Source organism: Lepidothrix coronata, unplaced genomic scaffold, assembly GCF_001604755.1.
Source record: "Lepidothrix coronata isolate B3197 unplaced genomic scaffold, Lepidothrix_coronata-1.0 Scaffold9, whole genome shotgun sequence".
NCBI classification, from domain to species: domain Eukaryota; kingdom Metazoa; phylum Chordata; class Aves; order Passeriformes; family Pipridae; genus Lepidothrix; species Lepidothrix coronata.
The window spans coordinates 10,704,783-10,724,632 of NW_016690189.1; the positions used below are offsets into that span (position 1 = coordinate 10,704,783).

Consider the following 19,850-nt stretch of genomic DNA (forward strand, 5'->3'; position numbering starts at 1 on the left):
TACTGTATGTGGTGGTGTGGTCTGTACAGATTGTTTTACCCCCTCATCGTTGCTGTATGGATCTGGTCTTTATGCGGATGGATATTAAAAGAACTTGGGATATGTAGCCTGTTCCTTGTCAGGAAGCAGATAACCTGTGTGCCATATCCCTGAATAACCTGCTCCCTCTCCAAGTCCTCAGGAAAAATGCTTCTATAATATGCTGTTTACTAGATAAACGTTGAGAAATATCTTTTTATAACTCAGAAAGAAAGTCTAATGCTAAGTGGTGACTTAGCATTATTTTGAAAGTCGGCATTGCTGTTAGGGACAGTGAAACCACTCCACTCTGATGTAGGAACAATGATATGGGTTTTCTGGTTGCTCTTTAAAATGCTTAATTACTGTTCAGCACGTTGCAGATGAGGACTAAACCATATTGTAAAGTTTCTATTATAGGTTCAGAATCACACACTAGTCCACACAAAAGTAGCAGTGCAATATGACCTATTGTTTTATTTTCTTATTTCTGCATACACATTTCAAATGGAACTTCTGTGGTTTTAAGACTAATTTTAGAAGACTTTTTCTCATCAAATTAAACTATGTGCTTAACTATTTTCCTAAAGCATATTGCATGTCAGCTACAGCTAATGCTGTCTGTCCTGTAGTCAGTACACACAGTAAGCATAAATTTAAAAAGCATGCATTTGTATTTCAGTCTGATTCATTATTACTTGGCCTCCTGATGCCAAGACCATAGAAATTCTGAACAGTAAAACAGACCGAGTGGATTATTTTTCTTGTAGAATGCAACCGCTGAGCTGCTTTAGTTTTATTTGTATATTAATTTTTCAAATACCTTGATTAGTGGGAATATGTGGCTGTTTATAACATCTGTGTATGTTACCCATTTTCCCTTTTAAAATTGGGTTTGCAGATGATTTTCCTCTAAACCAGAAGTGTCAGTTGGTTTTTTGAGAGTTAGTTTTAGGGTATGTATGAATAATGCTGTAGTTATGTCCAAGACACAAATATCATAAAGCTTACTGAGTGGAATGTCTTAATGCAAAGAGAATGATGTTGTCAGAAGAGTAGTCAGAAATGGCTGAACTCCAAAAACCGAAGTGCAAGAGTCAATAACAACACATCTCAAATATATGATCATACCAAGGGGAAAAAAATGTTCTTCTGATGCTCACTGGATTCTTTTCTCATGGGTCTTGTACGCGAATCTGGACATGCTGAACAACTTTGTCCTCAGGAGTTGCTGTACTTGGCCTGGGCTGCTGGAATAATAAAGAAAAGTAAAGCTGCAAACACCTCTTGGTCCTGACTCGGCTGAATTCAGAATTACTGATCAGATGTGTGTGATAGATTATATGGCTACTTTTAGTGTGAGGCTTGTTTGGAATTTATTGCTGTTTAGTGCTAATGATTTTCAGAATAAAATGCCTGGCACTTTTTGGTTTTTTAAAGAAGTCCTTGCAGCTTGTAACTTTATTTCTTGGTGGCCTCCTTTGATGTATTTATGTACAGGTTTAGCTTCTCTGGAAGAAATGCTAGGAGAGCCTCCCTGAGCCCGTAGAGGCCTCTATTGTGACCAGTGACTTGAAAGAGAAAGGAACGTTATGCTAAAAGGCTTGTGATGGACTGCCATACTGATCAAGAAACAGAGATGTTCTTTCTGTATTTAATCCTGACATACTACTTTGAGACTTCTCTGTAATCTCTGTTCTTGACTTTTTATCTAGAGAGGACTGTGAAGCTTCTGGCACTGTTAAGCCCTGAGGACTTTGGTGATTGTCACTGTGCTAGCCATACAGAGTCTGGCACTGAAGTAGACCAAAATAAACAGCTTTATAGTTGACCAGGAGAGTAGAGGAATGTGTAGCCAGTATAGAGGGTACAGTCTGAAAAACTTTTTCTGATTTGAGACACTCGCATCTCTGGCTGGCCCTAAACAAAAAATGCTTACACTGCTGCTCGTGCTAGACAGCTCTTTCTTCTTGTGTTTCTCCCCATAGTGTGAAAAAGGGCAGTGATACTCGAACCAAGGATTTTCAGAGAAAACTATAGCTCTTCAGGAAGTCATGATGGCATACAAAGGTTTTGTTGTTGTTTTTTTTTTTTCCCCCCAGTCATTTCTTTTGATGCTTCCACAATCTTTTAGTCATACTAGTTTAGATGATGTGAAACCTTAGTACAGTAAACTACTTGTTGCAGAGGCAAGGATCTCAACTTCTGTGGAAGGCTACAAGGCAAACTCATTCGATTTATTTTGTAGAAAGGTAAGAAATATTTTACAAGTGTTTTCAGATTACCAAGCTCTAAACATTCATCCTCTCAAGTCTATTTTCATTGGTGTCTGATACAATTAAGGATTGAGTTGTAGATTTTTCGGGAATGGAACATACTTGCTTGTATATTCTGAAAGTTGACCCTGGATATAAGGGATATGGCACTTGACAATGGTATGAGATTTCTGTTGTGATTTCAAACATTAATTGCTTCAATAGCAACCTAGTCCATAGGCAATATTGTGTTCTTAAAAGTCAGTGTTTTTTCTCCTTTGCTCTTGAAATCTTGTGTAGTCCTATCTTGGGGAAAAATTCATGGTGTTTTCTTTAGAGGCGGTGTTACTACAGTCATCTCAGCTTTGTTAGCACCAGCCCTCTGAATTCCCCTTCTGCAAGACAGGGTTTGTACACATAATGTAAGACATCTTCTGTATATCTGATGCAATGGTTGAGCATAAATGGACCTTGTTTAGAAGGGAGTGATTCTTCTGTAAAAGAAACTGTGCAAACAGCTTGCAGCTTGGGGTAATAGGCCTGACTTGCAAGACTGTGTTGCTATTCCAGAGTATAGGTGCCTTGTGGGAGGACAAGGACAAGATCTCACCTTGATGCAAGATACCATTTATCTTCAAGGGTTAACTGCAGCCTCTTAAGTCTTAAAACAACATTCTTGTGCACTGACCTCCCTTGTTGAAGTTCTTTGCTATTTCTCTATGGGATTTTCTTGTAAATCAGAAGTTTTGGAGCACATAGAATTAATTCTTAGAGTCATGGCTCTGGGCTGTGATTGGTGTCTTTTCTTCCCCAGGAACTGATTTAGGCTTTTCTCAAATTCCTTTTATATAGCCAGATTTGTAAAGATGAGTAGATGCTTGTGTGCTGGTGTGTGAATGTCTGTCTAGAGACTTCTCGCATTCCTGGTGGTTGGTATTGTAGGTTTGGTCATCACCAGAAAAAGTGAAGAACAACTTCATTGTGCTACTGACCTCTCTGGGATGCTTGCCCTTGCTGAGGAGATACGGCTTTTCTCTGAACCAGCTCAGGCTGCATATGGTGATTGTTTATGTTCACCAATACTGGCTGCAGGAGGTACTCTGTACTACTGCCATCCTCCTCATTGCAGCAGAACTCCTATAAAGTCTTTTCTGTGGATTTTTGGTTTATTGTGGAGTCTTCCCCATGCCTTGGATCCTAAAGATTTAGATGGTCTATTTTAATCCATGGCAACCTGCTTCCTCTCTTTTATACCTATGAAGGCAGAATAAAGTGGGGAGAAGCTTACTTTGGCAGTTAATGTGAAGGATCACTGGAATACAGGCTCTTGTGACTTGACTTTTATTTACCTTACCATAAATACAGCATTACTGTAAAGTTCAGCCCTAAATTATTGCAGAAGTGGGCTGGAACTCTTAATCTGAACAAATAAATGATTAACTAATTTTCTTCCCAGAAACTTTATGCAAGGTGAAGTGAAAATGCATGGATTCAAATTCCTGATTATATTGTCCAGCTAAGAGAATCCAAGTAGAACATGATTGAGGATGATGTTTCTCTGCCTAGTGGGAATCTTGATATGATTAAAGTTTGCTACCAGGCGATAAATGGGGACCTCTCTTTCTCTTCCCTTCACATTTCCCACATAGCAGTACTTATGGTTCTTTGCAACTTGAGCTTGGTGTATCTTGCTGTTACTGTTTTCCAGAATTGACTTCTGCTGCTCTTTAGGTTAAAACTGTGCTCTTGGCTATTGAAAGCCATTTGCTAATGAGAAGGGACAGCACCGCTTTGCAAAACATTAGAAGAGGATCCTAACTGGGCAGTATGAGGCCATGTTATCTACTGGCTGTGGATGTGTTGCTTCTTTTTTCTTCAAATGTTTGATTTCAGTTGTGGCTGTCACTACAGATTGTGTATTAAGTTGTAGTACTTTAGGCATTGGAGATGCTTGGATGTGGTTTTTTAAGATATTGCTGTCCCAAGAAACAAAGTTTTGTTTATAATAACAAGTAAACAAACGAAAAGTAGCATGGTTTCAAACAGCTTGTTCCAAGTGACACAGTAGGTAAGTTAGTATCTGTGAATGCCGAAGATTTGGAGCTGAGTTATAACTTTTTTTTTTTTGTATAGCGTTTAAATAATACTGTAGAAACAGCTCTGTATTCCCACTTCACAAGTACATTAAACCAATCTTTATCTAACTAATGTCTTCCTCAAATTTTTGATAGAGTCTAGAAAAGCATGCTTATGGACAGTATCTCAGTGCCATGAATAAGTGTTCTTCCATCATAATGTCTGGTGTCTCTGGACAAAGAAATGCTTATTGCTGTAGATTTGTTTATGATGTCTTTTAAAGGCTTGTAACTGAAAGCACTTCTAGACAGCAGTGAATCCTGGAGACTTCAGGTAGTACCTGAAGTGTGAAAATAAAAGTGATGCAGCTGCAATTCTACACATGTAGTATAAGTGTGGTTACCTGGCAATATTCCCCAGTTTGTAACATTAAATTAGCTGCTTATAGGTTTTGTTGATCAGAATTGGGAAATATTTCTCAACAGTTCAATATAATTTCCTGATGTACTTCTGCAAAGAGCAGGTGTATGTATCTGTTGCCTGGCTAACTTCTGGTAACCAGCTTCAGGACTTCTAATGAAGTTATGGAGGGAGAACTCTTTTTGATTTAGGTTAGATATGGAAGTCTTTATACTTTCCCCATCTTTCCTCTGTGATGCATTTCTTTCATTTTCATGTGGTTAGCAGATACTTGGTAAATAACTGCTTGTGCTTATAATTGCTCTGTCAAGTTGTAGTTGTAAAAGTGTGTTTAAGAAAAGGCTGGCGTCAGCTCTAGGAATAGGAGAATTAAAAAGATGTGGAAGGAATCCTGTGTCCAGATTCACTCAAACTCAGTAGTATGTATTAATGGTTCATTTCCACTTCCTTTTATAGTTCTAAAAGTGTGGAATTTCATAATACATTAGATCAATACCATGTGCAAGCCTGCTGTACTGGATCAGAAAGAAATTATCTATCTCAGTCACTAACCATGGCAAGACACTAGCAGCAGGTGCTCTAGGGAATACACTAAGATCAGGGTCCCTTCCAATTCAGGATATTCTATGATCCTGTAACCCAGCCACTTCCTTGGCAGTATGTTTTTTGTTTAATAGTGTTTGACCTGCTCACTTTAAACTGTATCTTCCACCCTGGTCAGCTTGTCTGATTATTTTAAAATTGTTTAAATTGTCATCTGCAGCCTTTGATAGCAAGGAGTTTCAAGGTTTGATTAGAGACAGTGTTATATTTTTATACATATATATATGTATGTGTGTATATATATATAAAATGCAACATATATAAAGGTGAATATATAAATATTCTGTTTGTCTCTTCCATTGTACTTGTGTACCCAGAGTACCTTTTTTTTCTTGTGGGTCAGTTTTGTTCCCTGGATGCATTTTGTAATTCTCGCTAATTCTTCTGTACTTACTAGTTCTTTCTGCATATGGGGAGAGGAAAGCAGAGTTGTTCTGAGTAAAGGAGACAAGTGCACTGTAGACTTCTACAGTGATTTTCTTTTTGTGTGTGTGCGTGCTCTGTGGTTTTTTGTTTTTGTGTTTGGTTTGGGTTGGGTTTTTTTTTTTTTTTACTAACAGTTTCTTTTATTTAATTTGGCTTTTGACTGTGAGTGATAACTGAGCTTATTTTACAGGGGATACTTATGACAGCTCAGAGATATTGTTCCTTAAAGTTGCTTGGTAAATTGGCACATCATTGTGCCCACTTATAAGTTTTTTTTCTTGATTGCATCGTTTGGCATTTAGCAACAGTATATTTCGTAACGTTTTATGAAATCACCCTTCAATCTCATGAGATCCTTCAGATTTCTGTGCTGGTTCTAGATAAGTTCTTTGGTGTAGTAACTTTTGTCCACTTCCTCCTTGCTTTCTTTTTCAGGTTGTTAATAAATAGAATTGCTTATGTCTGTGATATCAGAATTGTTTGGAGCTCCTATGGTTGACTCTTGTTCCTTCTTTTCTTGCCAAGTTTTAAAAATCAATTCTTAATCCGTGAGAGGAAAGACACTACTGATGGCAGCTTAGTTTCTTTAGACAGCTCAGCAGAACCTTATTGAAGGCTTTTTTGAAATTTAAGGAGAAAAGGTTTTTCTAGTCCTCATGATCTGTGACTTCTGCCAAAAAATTATTTGTGGGTGGTGACTTGTCTATGAGCAGTTGGATATTTTTTATTTTGACTACGTGCTAACCTGCAGCATGGTCATCAGAATTGATTACGGATTAAATTTTAAAAGCTACAGGCTTTGCAGTATTTGTTCACACCTGGAGAATACATTTCTTTATGAATGGATGCTGCTTTGGATGGTTAATAACCTGGCTGGCAGCTGAAATAATGTGGAGTACTGAAAGTACCAGTGTACCTCTGATTCTGTTAACCCAATGAGAGGGAGAAGCAAAGAAATTGAATCTGCTTAATTACTCTGGAATATCTTAACACTTCCAAGCCAAACTTTTCCTTTCAATAGATGACTAGTATGTCAAGTCCCTTCTAAAACATTTTAACTATCAATTCCTGCTTTTAAAAATCTGCTTTTGCAGCTACCTGTCAGAAAGCATCTGTGTAAACTCAGTAGCAAAAGTTTTGAAGTACAGGCTCAGCAGGGAAGAATTGGGCTCTTCCACAGCTGCCTTATCAGCATGTGTCACTGACCAGACTCTGTAAAAGTGGACTTGCAAATAACTTATAAACTTACTTGTAGAGACAAACTCAGTTAAACTCTTAAGCAAAATGGCTTTAAAAATAAATACAAAGTAGAATTTATAGCTCTCTGCATCAAATGTTTGTAAAGAGATTTATTCTTTACCTCAGTTAAGTGTGTTTCAAAATTTTCTGATCAGGCATTAATTATGTTTGATTTTATAAATTTGCACTCCTTATATGTAGTAAACAGAGCTTCTATTGAAAAAATCATTGGATAAAGAATGAATGTGTGAGGGGGAAACTTTTGCCAGTTTTTCAGGCCATGTGTACTAATACATTGGGGTTTCTACAATTCTAATAAATGGAGGTAAGAAATCCCAAGTCTAGACTACTGGTTAATATAATAAAGATTTTTTTTTGGTAATATTTAATGACTGAGAATGGCAATTCACATGTCAACTTTTTGTAACGGATTGCTGGTTGTCACTATTTCCCAAACTGTATTTTTCTTGAAAATTCAAAATGCAACTTCATTAACTTTCGCTTGATGCTCCTAAAGAGAAAATTCTGCCTTTGTTCTTCATGTGCTGAGTCAGGAACACAGTCAGGGGATCTGTTTGATTTTTTTTTTTTTTTTTCTCCTTTCTTTCTTTTCTAAGTGAGCTGTAGACCACAGCATATTCAAAAAATGTGAGGTACATGAAGAGAAATTACTGCTGAGTTACCTGATTTAAAAAAAAAAAGCTCTTCATGTTAATTTGATCATATGTAATCAGTCATTAAAAGGCAAAATACTTGATTCAGACTTGGAAGTGTTTTAGGTGGGTATAGTGCAAAAAAGCTGATAGACTAAACCACAAAGTCTATCAGAGCTGTTATTGGTCCAGCAGTTTTTCTTGTACTCTCACCTATGTGGAGGAATGACAACAGCTGACAGTATTGCTCCTACACTGTATCTCTGGGTCCAGAAATATAAACTGATTTAATGGTTTTTAAATTTTATTCTGACTGTCTCTGCTTCATTCCTTACCTTTTCAGGAGTAGCTTGTGTGGTGATTAGCTGTTGGGTTTTGATCATATGATCCCTTCTTTCTTACTCTTGTAGCCAAGAGGGCTACTTAGTAGCCACCTGCTGAAATTCCTGCTCATAAGGCTGACCTGGGTGTGGAAACTTGTGCCCTGAGAGAGAAATGTGTGGTTCCTGATAGATTTACAGGGGAGCAGTTGCAGCACTGAAGAAGAGGTATCTCTGTTGCTTTCTGACTCTGTGTAAAAAATGTACATTGGGCTGCTTTTCCCTTAATGGTTTTTTCTTTTCAGGTCTGTAGAAACTTTCGGGAGAGAGACATGCTTCTGGCTGATACTGTATCTGTACCATTCCAACCATTCTGATTAGCACAGTTCTTACTTAAAAAGTTTTGTGAAGACTTTATTGCTTCATGGCATCTGGTAGGACACTTTAAGTTGTGAGGTATAAAGCTGCATTCTGGAGAATTAGATGATAATTTGGTTTCTTTGTAAAGCAAGCATGAAATTCCAGGGTGAAAGGAAGATTTTTTTTTTTTTTTTATAAGTTAATGTTAGACTTAAAGTACAAACTGCTAGAACCGAGGGGAGTCATTGGCATAGATGCTTCACAATTTCTGACCAGGGAAGTGATGAAGTAGTAGTTTGTGTTTTGCTAGTGTAAGAATAAGACCACATTTTCAATCTAGTACTCTGTGACTGTTGACTTGTCAATCAGTTTGAGCATACTTCATGCCAGTCCTGTGATCTCTGGCATCAGCTGCCAGTGAGTTTCAAGATGGAATTGTGAGCACTGAGGAGTGCATGGACTTTGACAAAGAGTTTTTATTCTTCTGAGCTCAATGCTTTGCATTATTTCTTGATTAGCAGAAGCACTCAAGCTGGAATCACTGCTCATCCAGAATCTACAGATGAGCTGTATAAGGCTTCCTTTCTCTGTGTGGATTTCTCAGTCTTAAACTTATTTGGTGCTTCTCTCTCCTTCCAACCAAATTAAAGTCTCTTTTTCTTTCATGGGTTATGGAAAAACATGGGAGACTTAATACTGTTGCTGCTAAGAAATCAGTAATTAGGCTGATACTTTGTTCATGTTTGCTGTTTAAAATTACTTGAAAAGTGCATAATAGCTCTGTTGCTCTGTAAAGGTCAAGTTATTTGAAAATGTTGGACAACTGCATGAGTTGAAACCTAATAAAAACATCTTAATTGAGAAGGTGGGGAGAAAACAAATAAATGTTAAGTAGTTTATTATCCATTTTTTGAAGGTTATTGTAAACATAAATAAAGAGCTTTGAGAATTACTTAAAATTTGTTCTCACTCAGATTTTCTCGTGTCTTAGTTTGCTTTCCTAATTTCAAGGATGCTATGGAAGGGAACTGAAGAGTTGTTACTAACCCTGATTGGATCTCCCATAGCCTAGATCTGAAGTGTGTTCAGCTGTGTTATTAAGCTTCAGACTGAGTAATTCTTAGTTTTATTCATGTCTTGGTAACATGGAAAAAAGGTTACCTTGTGCACTGATTTATTCTCTTTCTGAAAAGCATCTCAAACAGTCTGTGAAATTAAGAACAATGTTCAAGGGGGCTCTTGGCTAGAGGCAAGGCATGTGGGGTGGTCAATCCCCCCACTTATGCATAAATAGAAAATTTGCTACTTGCCCTGTGTGTTGTGTGAGAGTTTTTTGATAATACTGACATGTGGCTGCTACACTTTCCTGGTTTGTTATAACTTAATATTGCTGTGACAACTCAGCACTTCATAAGGGGAGTTCAGGAATTTGAAGGATTTTTGAGATACTTAGCAGGTTGAGAAGCTGCAATCTGTGATCATGCAGACTTGCATTTTATATCTAGTTTTCTACAAGTCATTTTTGCAATTCTTACTGAGTAAAGAAATATGTGTGTATGTTTTTATAAGGCATGCTGCTACATATAAGAATGTGTATCTCTTTGGTGTGATCAGCTTTTATGTCCCTTTTCTGTGCTTCTTCCCCCATGCCCTCAGCAAGTATTAGAAATATTCCCAAGATAATTTCAGAAGTGTGTGTGTTGACTACTGGATACTGTTCCCCTAAGAGCAGAACTGCTGTGCTGTTAATAGTTTTTGTTTCTGTTACTGCTTCTTCAGGGACAAATAACAGATAATCCTTTTGCTGTAGAGGAAGGTATTTATCTAACAGATAATTAAATCTTTGGAGATCTGTTTGCAGGAGGTTTAACTGAATATTGGTTTTCCTTCATTTGGATAACAAATATCCATGAATTAATAAGAAAACTGCTTACAGGGTTTTTTGTATTGGATAATACAACTGTTTAAATTAGTGAGTACAGCTGGATAGGCAGGCTAGGACTTCTAAAGATGCTGCAGTGGTCTTCTCTGTGCTGCACCATGAAAATGCAAATGAGGGGTGTGTATAATGTCAAAGCTGAGCTGTCCTTGAATGCAAGTTTAAAAAAAAAGTCATGTACTTCTTTCGAAGCATATTGCATTGATGGTGCTCTGCACCAGATTGTACTTCAGTGATGACATGACTCTAGTTCTTAAGGCATCCTTTCAGATCAGACCAGTTGTAGTATTAAGTGTATGTGAATAACCTGCTGCTGGAGCAACAGGTCAACATTAAGTCCTTCTGCAAAACTATCCAGAAGGCGATGGCTGCAAGCAGGATGTTGCAAATGGGTTATATTCAAAGGCAATCTTGCACCCTCAACTTGGATGATTTTTTTTTTCCTGTGTAAGAATTTCTGGGTTGTTGATCTTAAAAGACTGTGGAACTCTTCAGACCTGAGCTGTTCTAATTGGCTCTGAGAATACTGGCTATTATTATTAAGTATGCAGTCTAATATAAACTAGCACAAGAAGCTTTCATTATAGAATTGGCATGTTCTCACCTCTTTTCTTTCCTGAAGAAAGCAATGGACTGATAAAAACTCTGGTAGCTGGAAGCCTGGAACAAATGGTAGTTTTTTTCCTCTTTTGAATGAAGGCATCCTACGGAAATGTGAATAGGCTGAATGGCACCAGGAGACCAATGAAAATGGGATGGTGAGAGGGCTACTGAGGAGTCAGAGAGCTGAGCTGTGTCATGGGAAATGGAGGAGGATATCCTGAGCAGCAGTGCAAAGGGGAAGGGTATCACTGGTGTAGTGACTTGGGAAGCATGTTTTTTGCATTGTGAATTTTGGGTTTTTTTAAGAAAGTACTTAGTTCTACATTATACCAGTAGAGTCCACTAACTAAAGTCTGGAATCTGTTTACCTGCTGTACCAACTTTTCTTAAAGACACAGTCAGGCCATGCCACTTTAATTTTCTAGTTCAGTGATGTGTTCACTTTCACTGCAGGAACCGATTTTCTTAAGGTGAAAAAGCTTTTTTTTCTTATCCTTAGGAAAGGAAAATGAGCATATACTATACTACTGAAATTTTAAAGGATTTAGAGATATAAACTGCTGTTAACATTGCTACTTTTAGACAACTAAATTGGTTTCAGGTTTTGTGAACATATTGTCTTACATTACAAGCACATCTAAGAATTTATATGACTTTTGTACATTATGCTAATTTAAAAATTCCATGTAGATTTAAAAAAAAAAAGTTATTACATGTAGCAGTGGCTTTGGATTAAGAAACAAACCCTCAAAAATCAGAGTTATTATGTACTGAAAAAGCAACAGCTGAAGTATGGGTAATGCAGTCTGTCTACTGAATTAGTTTAAATAAGCAAACAACAAACTTTGTTTAGTTGTAGATCAACATTTATAGTAATTATCAATAGAAAAAAATTACTTCATAGATGAAAAATTAAAATCAGTTTAAATTGAGGGGAGAGCTGGCTTGGAGTTAGTCTTAAAATTGGGTATTTTAACTCCTAGTGAGAAAAGGGCAGCAGAAGGATAAGAAAGTCTTAGATAAGTGAGATGCCTCAGTAGCACAAAGTCGTGGCTCAGAGAGTTCCAACATGAGAAGTTGAAGCTTAAAACTGTTCCAGCTAGTTGTCCCAAAATTACTTGGAATAGCACCAATGAAATATCTGTGTCTGGAGTTTTTAATCTGAAGAGGTAAAAGGCACTGGAAAACATCTGTGAAACAGAAGGAAGTGCAGGTTGATGACGTTGAGCTGCCATCACTCACCTGGCCTCTGTGCCTTGCCGTAGGGACTTTGGGTGGCTGGACAGTGTTAGCCTGTTAGGTTATCATTAAAAATCCGTCTGCTGGCGTGTTCTGCTGAATTCGCTTTACCAGTGGTTACTTTTACAGTTGAATATTGCCATATTGCAAACAATTACTATAACATATGCACTAACAAAGCTTTTAATCTCTTAAACCACCTGTCTTTTACAAGACACTTTTTCTTCAAAGTGCTGTTCTCACTGTCTGCTACTGGTTCTGTGTTAGTATATGAGTGTTCTACAACAGTATCCATATGCTGGTGTTCAAACACAGAGAAAGCTGGTACACTAGGGTGTGGAAAGAATAGGAGCTTTCTATTGGTAGCAGTGCTGTACAGAATCACAAGGAGGACGAATGTGTGTGTGAGTATATGTCACCTTACTAAGGACTAAATAGCATGCAGCATTATGGAAAAATTGAACTATGGTACGCTGATGTGTAGATACCTGAACTGCAAGAATGAGTGTTTTGTGCTAGAGAGCTGTGTGAACAGAATAAAGACACTCCATTCCACAAATAGCCTGTTTAATAACCACCTCTGTTTGCTGCATGGTTGGCAAGCTGGTCTATCTGTATCAAGTTTCTGACAGTGACTGGTAGCAGATGCTCTGAAGAAAAAGTACAAGAAATGAAGTAGTAGCCTTTTTCTAAGTAATGAGAGATTTAGGGAATTCAGAATAGTTCAGATGGAACTTTGCAACATCCTTTGACAACAATTTGTGATATATAATTTGCTGTATACAAATCTGTACAGTATAGCTGTTGTGTTTCACTTGTTGCTTGAGCATGTCCTGCTTGTGTCCAGAGGAAATAACCATGCTGGAATATGTATACCAATGTTAGATGGTCTCTGTGTGTGACACAGTCTTTTAAAATATTTAAACTATTAATTGTATAGCCCACTTCTAATTCCTTATCCAAATGCTTTATACATATCATGTCTATATGTAGTGGTGCTGTAGGTACAAAAATGAAATGGGAGTATGCAGAAAGAGAAAGTAAGGAATCCTAGAATTGAATGTGAATGAACGTGGGAAGTTAATTTGGACAATTACAGATTGTCCTAATATTATGCTTTTAATTTCACTGAGTGAGCTGACATAGATGCTAGGGTAGTGTTGTTGTCTTGGATAATTGTGTCCAGAGCTATATGTGCTTGTGGATGAATTTGTCAGAATCTCATTTGGCCTTTTTTTATTTCTAAATAAAATTTAACATCTTTTTTCTGTTCATGACTTGTAAGTAACTAAGGTATTTGAGTAAATAATATCTTACGTGGCATGTGTCACTGAGAGTATGTAGCCCTGTATGCATCGATGTTCTGAGTACTGTAACAATAAGCCTACAACAACTAATTCTTAGTTCAGTTTAAATGAGAGAAAGCATCTTTTTGTGGTATGTAACTTCTTTTTTGCCACATAAATAGTGTGTTCACAGTGGGTTTATAAAGAATGGTAAGTTCCCTTTAGCAGGTGGCATCTAACTAATTTTGTTATTAGCTGCCTTGAGAGTATTAGGTAGAACCTTCTCTAGTGATTTCTTTGACTGATTTTTGCACTGTTGCTGAATATGCTGCTTGAGCAGTTGCTACCCCTAGGTACTTGTTTCTACATTTTACCCATACCTAGTGCAAGCTTCTGCATGGCTGTGTGATGAACTAGGTGGAGGATTGATTTAGGTAAAATATGACCCTGCAAGGATATTTTTGTTTTGGTCTCATTGGTTCAGTTATACTGGCAGAATTCAAAGTCCGAGGCTATGAGTGCTCCCTAAGCACCTACAGGGAGGCATAAAGGGGAGAGTGTCTAGAGGCTTCAGTTCTGACCTCTGAGCTAAATAACTTGGGGATAATCCTAGTCAGGGTAACGCTGTTTTTAGAAATAATGAGATGACTACCTGATTCCTGGTCATACTTTCCAAACATTTAGGACTTTATCTGTGTCTTAACTTTTCTTAGATGTTGTTTGTACTGTGATGAAAATGTAGCTGCAGACCACAGACAGAGTAATAAACGTTATTCCAGAAAGAAGACATGAGACAAAATGGACTTTGCAGTTTCTGGGCAGGATTTGCTTTAAATGTTCAGCACAGTCAGGAAAAAGAAGTAGGAAGTGACCTTTTTGTTGGTCTCAAATGAAAATTAACTTGGATGAATTCAAGAGCCTGCTTGCTTGCGTTGTTCTCAGTCAGTAGCAGAGCTATAAAACTTAGAAAAGCATAGCCCCTTCTCAGCACTCCCGCTGTCTCCAGGTGATTGTAAAATATTTTGTAAAGTATTTTGATGTGTATTTGAGCCCTGCACTCTTCTTGTGTAAGTCTCAAAAACATGACAGGCAAGCACAGGGTAGCATGTCAAAGAAGATGGCCTCTGGAATTTTCCCAGATTTCTTCTGAACTATGTGGATGATTTCTTTAAACCATCTAGTCTTGTGTCTATTACTAGACCATCATCCATCATTTGGGGTGTGCATATGGGAACTTTCTGCATATGGATTCTCTGTGGGGCCCTGAGTGACTTAACTCACCAAATCTCCCTCAGTTCTGTGTGCTTAAAACAGTAAAAATGGGCTTTTCTCTGCATTCTGCCTATGAAAGGTTTTGGTGTAAACCTTCCAGTGGTCACTGCAATGTAGTGATAACCTTTTTTACTTTCAAAGTCTGAAGAAGATGGATGTTGTTGTCCTTTCAGCAGTCTCTAGTGGAGGAGGTAGTCCAAATGGGCCTCAGGCTGCTGTGGCCCCATGCTGGCCCAGAGGAGATTGCTGTGCTGACAGAGCTGCTGATGCTCCCCTGATTCAAGGAAGGGATAACCCATTATAGCTGCTGCTTGTAGTCTGCTTGTCTTTCTGCCTTCAGCTTGTATGTGGGATCAACACAGGGGTGAAGTGTAGAAAGACAACTGATCCTTCAGCAGTCTCTTATGAGAGGGGCTGCATTCCCAGTAGCATTAGGCAGGCAAGCATCTATGCTGCGTTTTTGAGATTTCTCATGGCTGATGAGTTTCAAGAGATACAAGGGCATGAAAAAACGTATGAGTTTCTGTTTGCGTAAGTTTAATGAGCCTTTACTAAAGGTTCAATGCATAGACTCCGACCTGTTTCACTTCAAGTGTCAGGTATGTTTGAACTTTAAGTGAAACATTAGCTAACACGTGTCTGGTTTTTTTCCTTCAAGAGGCCCAAAGTCTCCAAATATTTTCTGGGATGTGAGTCCTTATTGAGGTTTTTCATGACTAGATTTTGAGGACTTTTGTCTGTGTTGCTTTTATTATCTTAAAGCAAGTAGCAAGGCTGGATTCAGTCCATTGTGTGAGAGGGAGAATGTGTCTGTGTTCCCTGGAGCTAGCTGCCCTCTTGGAGGAAAACTTAAAATTTAAGGGAGATGTTTACTAAAATGCTAGCAAATTAAGATATTCCGGTGTCTGCTGTGGAGAGAACAGGAGGAGTGTGTGTCAAGTCTCAAATTGGTATACTTGGTGAAAAAGAATGAATAGCAAGCCAGTTTTTTTCCCCTGCAACCCCCCCCTCCCCCTGCCACTTTTTTTTATGACCCTTTTAAAGTTAAATAGGGAAGATGAACTGCTGGAAATTAAACTTCCTCACCTCAAGTGCAAAAGGGAAAGGGAACAAACATCTGTATCCTAAATGGACTGAAATCATTAGCTATATTAGAAGTAAAATCATGTTTAGGTGAGTATCCTCAAAGAGTAGGATCACTTTTTCATGATTGCAAAATTTGTAGGATTTCATCAAGAGAAACGATTGATGAAGCCGATTAGACACAGCTGTCATCCACTAAGTAAGCACTTACAAAAGTTAATAAAAATTTATCCTTTTTTCCATTTTGCCTGTTTTTGGAAAAGAACTTACTAGGTGGTATAGTAAAAGGGATAAAGCACACAACTGCATGTTTCTGTAGTTTTGTTATTACCTGTTACAAAATCACTACATCTGAAACATGCTGCTGGACATTGTCCACCTCTGCTCCATCCCTGTGTGAATGTTTTGGCGTAGTCTCCTGTAAACAGGATGTGGAACTGTTGGAGTCATGTTTGACTGCAGTTGTTGGAGTTTTGGAAAGTGTATGGACAAATTCGAGCTGCTTGTATAGCAAGTGTACATATGTGCAACCTTCCTCCTTTTCTTCTCCTGAGATGCCATTAATTTGATCTCTTTGAACTTGGTCTGAAAGACCAGACACTCTGGATTAAACATAACATGTAATACCGCCTTTTGTTTTTTGCTATTGCTGCACTGCTTTTCCTGTGACATTAATCTGGAATTGTTTGGAATAACCTTAGAGCCGACTAGTTTCTATGTGTTTCTTGGTAGTGCACGCACTATATGCAGAATGCTTTAATGATGCCTTACTATGCATGTTATTCTGGTTTTGAAAAAAATAAGCATTGTTCTGATGCAGATTTCAGACACAGACCCTGGAATATAAACCCTTCTGAAATGGAGACACGCTTGGCTGCTGAATCTCTAAATGGGATGCCTGAATGCTCTGTGACCAAGTAAATAAATATTTCCTCTTAGTTTCAAGAAACATGGCACACAGCTGCTCCTTACTCCTTGTTGTAAAATAACGGGCCATTTGCTGACTGAAGCAAGCCATTGACATTATTGCTAACAGCTGCTGAACTCTTAGCGTTAACTTAAACAGCTCATAAATGTTAATCATATTGCAGTTTTGTTAGAGCTTGTCTGCCTATCCCAGAGGCGCTAGCTATTATGGCATGCTTTTTTCCCCACATGAACTGATGACATTTCTTAGTGGAGATTCCAAATAGTAACTTGCTAAGTTCAGTAATTTTACTGTGGTGGTGGAAGTTTCTTCAAAACGGTGCTTTTAAATTACAGTTTTACTAGTATAGCTTTACTTATGTGTTTTAGTGGGCTCAGAGCTGCTGAGCATGTGATGGAATGAGTATGGAGTAGAAGGGAGTATACTGTCTGCTTACGGACCTGTTGTTGGGAGATCAGTGACAGAGTCAAATCCAAATCTAAACTGAAGAAAATCTGTGGAGTTCATCTGTGCTTTGGTTTAAAGTAATTTTCGTATTGTAATGGTTTTGCTGCCCTACAAATGTGAAAAGTTTACAGGAAATGTTTATGGGCTGCTGTAAAAATGTATGTTATCTGCATAATAAGCAATTAAACAATGTTCTGTAGCCTTTTAATGGTCCCTCCCACTCTTCAGCCAGTGGGGATGGGTACTTAAAACCAAGACAAAGCTCTCAAACAAACTAATCCTTTCCTTCCTTCAGGTCAGATTGTGCTAGTGTTCTCTGTAGAAAACACTGATAAAGTTCCAGAACCTGTTTTTGAGACTGTCAAAATGATTGTGAATATAGCACAAACGAAAACATAGATAATGAAGTAAAAGATACTCTATTATTGTGGAGGTATAACTTTTTGATTTTAATCATTGTGAAGGTCAGAAAGAGGACAATGTTGTTGCTAGTACATGCCATATAGAGAAATTATGCTTACAGTGTCTAAAAGCCATTCTGTCATCCTTACTCTTAAGTGGTCATCCAGTGGAACTTTTTCTCTCTAGGGCAATGGTATATGTGTACCAGAACTGTACTTTGTGCTTAGACAATATGCTCCCTACCAAACTCGTTGAAATTGCAGTTAGTCTGAGCTTCTGGTATCAGCCTGTGATTACAGGTTAACCTACTGACGATGCAACCATTCCCATACAAAGCTATATGCTCTCTGCTGTGTATCTGGATGGTGCTTTGGTTGTGTGGTTCCTCTTCAGGATTCTCTCCTGGCTGCTTGCAGAGGAATTTCTGTTCCTGAAGAGGTGTGCAGGACAGGGACAAGTGTTGCAGACTGATGTTAAACAGATCCTATCCTGTAAGGTGGGAGGTCCCAGCTTGAGCTGGAACCTCTTGGGCTTTATCAGATAGACTTTGTGCAAGCAAGTATGGTTTTGGGTGAAGAAGATCAAAACAGTACTGGTTGGTGTTTTTTTCTTTTTTGCGGGGTGGTTAAAGTATGAAACTAAGGCTATATAAGGCTAACATCACACTATACTGAAAACTGTGAGCAAGGGTTTGATCTCAAAACATTCAGTCGTCTTAATTCCAATGACAGAATTAAATATCACTCTTCAAGTAGGTGGATGTGAGAATTGTTTTCTGGGCTTCCTCCTAAAAGCCTGGAGAAAGATTGGATACTATACAATCTACTAGCTTGTGGTTAGTAATGAAACAGAAAATTCTCTGGGAAAGTAGAGGGGACTCCAGATTGTGTATGTGTGGTTCAATTATAATTACATTACTGATGTTTTGGGAAAAATATGATTGCAAAAATAATTCCAGATTTTTTAAAGACTTTAGAGCTCACTTATTTCTACAGAAGTGATGTAGTTCATTACAGCTAGTATGACCATCCAACTATCAGTTCTAGTCCCATCTTTTCAGTGTTTTTTCAGTGAGTTTTTAATTTTTGTTTCTTTTTTCCTTTTATTTTTCTTCCAATGGTCCAGCTAAAAATTCTACTGTTGTCCTTTAATTCTGCCCGATCTTCATTCATGTCTCATGCAGCAAATAGAGACAGCTTGCTGAGATTAGATACTTTCACATATCCAGAGTGGTACTTAAATGAAAAAATAAAGAAGAAAATGCCCAAATTGATTGAATATCTCAGTGATGACTCCAAGTGCCTTGTTTTGAGTCTGAAAGTAACTTTCCTGTGCTGCATCCTCAAACTGACAGAGTAGAAACATACTCAAATAATTGAGCTCAGGAAATGAATGAAGAAAATGGTGACTTGAAGAACTGAAATATTGAAAGGTAAAAAAAAAGTTGTCAACAGTATTAATAATACTTTTTTCTTTTTTTTCTCCTCTTGCAGACCTTCAAGTGCTGACCTTCTTGGTCTATTAAGTTATTATAAACTTTTGCTGCTCTGCGAACATATAAAGATGTCTCGCAGCCCTGATGCTAAGGAAGACCCTGTGGAATGCCCTCTTTGCATGGAGCCTCTGGAAATTGATGACATCAATTTCTTCCCTTGCACCTGTGGCTACCAAATTTGTCGTTTCTGTTGGCATCGTATCCGCACTGATGAGAATGGACTTTGTCCTGCTTGCAGAAAGGTAAATTCCTGGAACAGCGTCTTGTCTTGCATATGTCACAAGGCTTCTTGCATTGTGTTGGTACCAAAGACGTCCTTTTCATTAAGGGAAACACTCATCTAGTCATAGCCTAGATCAAGGGTGAGGTGTTGGATCTTTCAGATTCTGTCTGCTTATGTGTTGAAGCATAAGTGGCTAGTCTTGGTTTATTAAATTCAGAACTGGATTAATAGGAGAAGCTGTGGGTCAGAACCAAAGTGTGCTGATACTGAGGGAACTGCCAAAAATAAAAAAATCTTTTGAGTTGGGGTGCTCATACATTAACAAAGTCTTTTCAGGAAGAACAGTGAGGATTACAGGGTTTGCTGAGGGGTTTGCTGAAGGCTAAGGTTTAGCTAAATTGACCGAGCTAGCTGACTGAGGTAAGCTTGTAAAGCACCTGCTTGTTGTGTTTGTGGCACTGGAGCCTTTAATCTGTATTTTAGTGGATACTAAACATGTAAAACTTTTGGAAAAATATCCAGTGGTATTAAACTTTAAAGCATTTAAAAATTTAGACTGAGTC

The 19,850-nt window shown here is 38.0% G+C and overlaps 1 protein-coding gene across 6 annotated transcripts in view; it reads left to right on the plus strand.

The window, feature by feature from the left end:
- The window catches only part of CNOT4 (CCR4-NOT transcription complex subunit 4), an 81,327-nt gene that overhangs the window by 19,723 nt on the left and 41,754 nt on the right, over positions 1–19,850 (plus strand). For all 6 annotated transcript variants that reach the window (XM_017804486.1, XM_017804490.1, XM_017804491.1 and 3 more), the window contains one exon: positions 19,063–19,306. In XM_017804486.1, coding sequence (XP_017659975.1) covers positions 19,133–19,306 — 174 coding nt within the window. In that variant the 5' untranslated portion in view covers positions 19,063–19,132. Of the gene's footprint in view, positions 1–19,062; positions 19,307–19,850 lie in introns of those variants that run through there.